Genomic DNA, 4509 nt, shown 5'->3' with positions numbered 1-4509 from the left:
ATATATATATACTCTGCCAAATCAGACTGGAGCCTGGTGTTGCCATCCGGTTTCACCAGTCCTCAGTCAAATCGTCCAACCCATGCTAGCATGGAAAGCGGACGTTAAACGATGATGATGATGATGATGACACACATAAATATAGACACATAAATATAGACACACACACAAACAAACACACACACACACACACACAGATACATGCATTTGTATATTGTGGAGAAAAGTATGCATACACATTACAGAAACTGTCAAGAATTAGTTACTAATTTGTATAGTCACATTTAAGACTAACAGAATGAAGGGTTCTGTTGATTCCTGTTGATACATTGGGAAATGGAGTGTGGTAAATTCATGGTAGTTCTTGGGTTAACTCAACTGCAGCTTTGCCAGTTGGAGCTTTGATTAGATGGGGTGACAGTGTTGAATTCACATATGTGTTAGGTGTAAATTCATTGTGTTTTGTGCCTGGACCAATATAGATTACTCGGTAAAAGCTATTGGTTCACTATAGCTAGTCTGCTATGCATTACTGCTATGTCTGCTGTGAGACACTGAGAAGCACTGTCACTAGTGAACATCTTTCATGATGTTGCAGCCAACTCTACAATTCTACAGCATTATTACCAACTCCACAACATTGTAGTCAACACCATTTCATAAACAAACTACCAAGATTCCACAACATTGAAGTAAAAAACCACTCAAATAAATTAACAACAATGTGATTTATCAACTGCACTAAGTCACAGGTTGTTCTAAATGGTAACAACACAGGCACATCTGTTGACAAAATACTTGTACTAGGTATTGATCTGAAAGGTAATGACAAGGGACATCGATTAATTGCATTACTGGGACATTAAAAATATCCAACACTGAACATAATTTCTTTTTTGAAACAAAAGATAAAAGACACTTCCAAATGTTTTTCAACTCCTTATACACAGCCTCTGCTCAGAAGACTTCTTTTCTTGTAATTTGCTTAAAACACTTTTCTAAGAGAACTTAATTGCATATTTATCCATTAATCTCTACTGACAAGTTATAATAAGAAGGCATTGCTCTTTTACTGTTAATACAATATTAAGTAGGCTCTAATTTTTATCCATCCAAATATCATAAAACAGCACATAAGAACCCTCACTATTTCCTGTTAATTGAAATTAACCTGTTACATGAACTATATGAAATTTAATTATTTACCTGAGTATTTATTACAATTACTTTTCTATAATATCTATTTATTTCACCATTTCCTACATCAAAAACATCTAGTGGTAAATAAGTAAAAGACACTTTAGAGGATTCAATCCCTGAAAGACACAGAACTTTAGCTAAATAATCAAATCACATTGATAAAGAAAAATAAAAAATGTTAAAACTTACCTTCAGAGATGTTCAGATATGATTTTCGAGAAGAACTTTTATCTCTTTTTCGATGAACACGTCTACTATCAGTAAAGGTTTGAGCAGAAGAACTAGTATCCTCTGAAATGTCAGACACACTGTCTTGCAAGGAAGATCTTCTAGGTGTATCTTTATCCCGAGTCCGAAATCGTCTTCTCTCCAATTGTGAGTTGGCTTTATTAGCTAAAGTTTTCTGATATGAATAAAACTCTTGAGGTTTATCAGTATCACTAGAGAAATCAGAATAAATATGACGGGGAGAACTTGCTCTGAGTGTCCTTTCAGAAGAAGATGTTGCTCTAACAGAGGAGCTTTCTATGTCTTCCTCTTGACTTTCTTTTGATATTTTATAGTTCTCTATTTGAGAAACCTCTTCCTGATGTTCACCAGTGACTGTTGGTTCTTTTCCTCCATTTTCAGGTGAATGGTTATTTCTGGAAAAAAGAGTATAAATCAGAAAATTGTAATTATCATTTTTGTTGAATATGAAAGATTTCAGAAAATGGAAAATAAGTTCTTAAAAATCTATACATTCAAATTATATATTCACAAAAATCACAACCAAATGATTTCAAATTTCTGATATCTTTACATCAATAGAAGCTGTTTAAGATCTTACATATAAACCATGTTGATTGCTGGCTATATAACAAGGTACTATTACTATTGCTCATTATATTCTATTATGTTTTTTGCAAAGGTATTGCTCTATTATTTGATAAATTACATTCTAAGAACCTACAATTAATTATTATATAAATTCTATGTAGATGGCTGAATCAGTAGAGCATAGGACAAAATATCTTGCATTTAGTTACACTCCTTGTGTTCTGAATTCAAACCCTGCCCAGGTCCGCTTTATTTGTCATCCCTCTGAAGTCAATAAGTATTCTGAGGTCAATGTAAAGAACTATACTATAAAAGGCGGTTTCCCAATATGACCAGAGTCAAATGACTGAAACCAGTAAATGAAAATTAAAAGAATGTTACACAGAGAATAATGAGATACTATTCCTGTACATAAGAAATAACATGTCTATTTCAGTCATTTGACTGTATTTAAAAATAATAAAAAAAGACAAGCCTAAATAGAAAACTTCTAATCACTGACAAACTTTATGTAAATCAGAAGTCCTCACCAAGCAGCCTTTAGATTTTTCCTGTTTTATGAGCATTCTCTGTAACCACTACATAAATACACGTCTTTTTTTTCTTTTGTTTTGTTTTTTGTTTTATATAGCACATCTCTATATCAGTTCAATTTTTGCACTGATTCACTTTTAATTCTTTATTACATGTGATAATTAAATAATATAATGAAAGAATTTACTGAACTTTACTATATAGTTGGAAATCATTTTATTTTTGTAAGTTTGTATTTTTTGACAGTGAATTCACTTTTCAACATATTGAAATTGAATCTTTTGCTCAACTTAAATAAGCTTTGTCCTCTTTTAGATGCAAACTAATAATAGCCTCTTCCACTTTTGAATTTTTACTCTATGATATCTCCTTATATACATTATTTACATTTGACGGATATTTGTCCTCATCTTGTTTGTTGTTAACACAACATTTCGGCTGATATACCCTCCACCCTTCTTCAGGTATCTTGGGTCCTCATTCCTAAGGTATTTTTCGATGTTATTACTATTATTATTATTATTATTATTATTATTATTATTATTGTTATTGTTCAGGTCACTGCTTGGAATCGAACTCGGAATTTTGGGGTTAGTAGCCCGCGCTCTTAACCACTATGCCATATGCTCATGGGCAATTATGGAGTGAATTTGAGGGCTAATAAATCTAATGTTTTTCTATCCTTCTTTAATACCAGTTCCCATATGCTGCTCATATCTGCACTCGGTCTGCTTAGGAGATTGTTGTGTCCTAGCATATGTGTTGCTTCTTTTAGTTTTCATATTTTCCAGTGGTGTTCTCTGTCTATTATTTTAACTTCATCCCACAGGGGGGGGGTATCCATTTTTCCATACATGATCAGCTATACCCAATTTATCAAAATCTCCTCGTGTCACAGCTTTGCGAAACGTTGTATTAACAACAAACAAGATGAGGACAAATATCCATCAAATGTAAATAGCATAAATAATGTACATAATTCCTCATCTCTTAAATATAGAACTGTATCTCCTTATATGTTTATTAGATTCATCTTTCAACCTTTTGACACCTCTACCGTAGTTTAAAATGTATTCCATAAAAAAGGACATGCCTATTCAGAGCTGTCTCTTTGGAGTTCAGTTGTCTTCTACAAGTGCCAAAAACACTAAATATTTCAACAACCCCTTAAATATATTAACTTCATACAAGCCAACAAGTGACATTATATGATCACTCAACCTGATAGAAGTAACAACCAAATCACCTTCAAATCATGCCTCACTGTCTTAAAAAAGAAAGGACATGTTAGTATAGCCTTATATATGCTAAAAACAAGGTGTGGTCATAGTTACATTTAAGATGCTTTTGATCATAGCTAGACTTAATTTAGGATTGGCTGGAGACTAAACAACAACTAATTGTTAATTATACTAAATTAAAGTAACCATTGATGTTATATATATGTATATGTTTTCTTTGTGAATAAATAAACCCACATATCTAATTATATTGCCAGGAACAGAAACTTAATATGTTCACAGTGAAGACAGTGTAATGGCACTAAAATTTGTCATACTAACATATAAGCTATTCTGAAAAAGAAACAATTATCCATTAAGCCATGATATATATTTTGCTTATGTATAATTTGTTATAGTTTGTCATGCAAACAACAGATCCTACAACTTCAATTTCTGTATTAATAGACATTTACATAAACCAATAGAGCAAAAATATAATTTTAGTTTGACAAACAAGTGACATTTCTTAAATTATAGAATTCCCTTGGAAAACATAAATAAGAATAAATTAAATCTAAACAATTTTGTAGTTGTATGTATAATGATGTGCAGTGTGGGGGTGGGGATAGAATTTTATGCTTAACATTACAGACTTCTGTAATCTGCAAGTTTAACATCAAAAATCTTACAAAAATAAACATATGAATGATTGTATATATATATATATATATAT

At 31.7% G+C, this 4509-nt stretch overlaps 1 protein-coding gene across 13 annotated transcripts in view; it reads right to left on the bottom strand.

Annotated features, from left to right (window-relative positions):
• Positions 1-4509, bottom strand: part of LOC106868432 (supervillin) — a 269304-nt gene that overhangs the window by 127438 nt on the left and 137357 nt on the right. For all 13 annotated transcript variants that reach the window (XM_052971707.1, XM_052971702.1, XM_052971738.1 and 10 more), the window contains one exon: positions 1390-1844. In XM_052971707.1, the coding sequence (XP_052827667.1) occupies positions 1390-1844 (455 nt within the window). The remainder of the gene's footprint in view (positions 1-1389; positions 1845-4509) is intronic.

The sequence above is a fragment of the Octopus bimaculoides genome, chromosome 1, assembly GCF_001194135.2.
Source record: "Octopus bimaculoides isolate UCB-OBI-ISO-001 chromosome 1, ASM119413v2, whole genome shotgun sequence".
NCBI lineage: Eukaryota > Metazoa > Mollusca > Cephalopoda > Octopoda > Octopodidae > Octopus > Octopus bimaculoides.
Note: the sequence above shows the minus strand (reverse complement) of the source record. Positions and strands in the feature narration are given on the sequence as shown.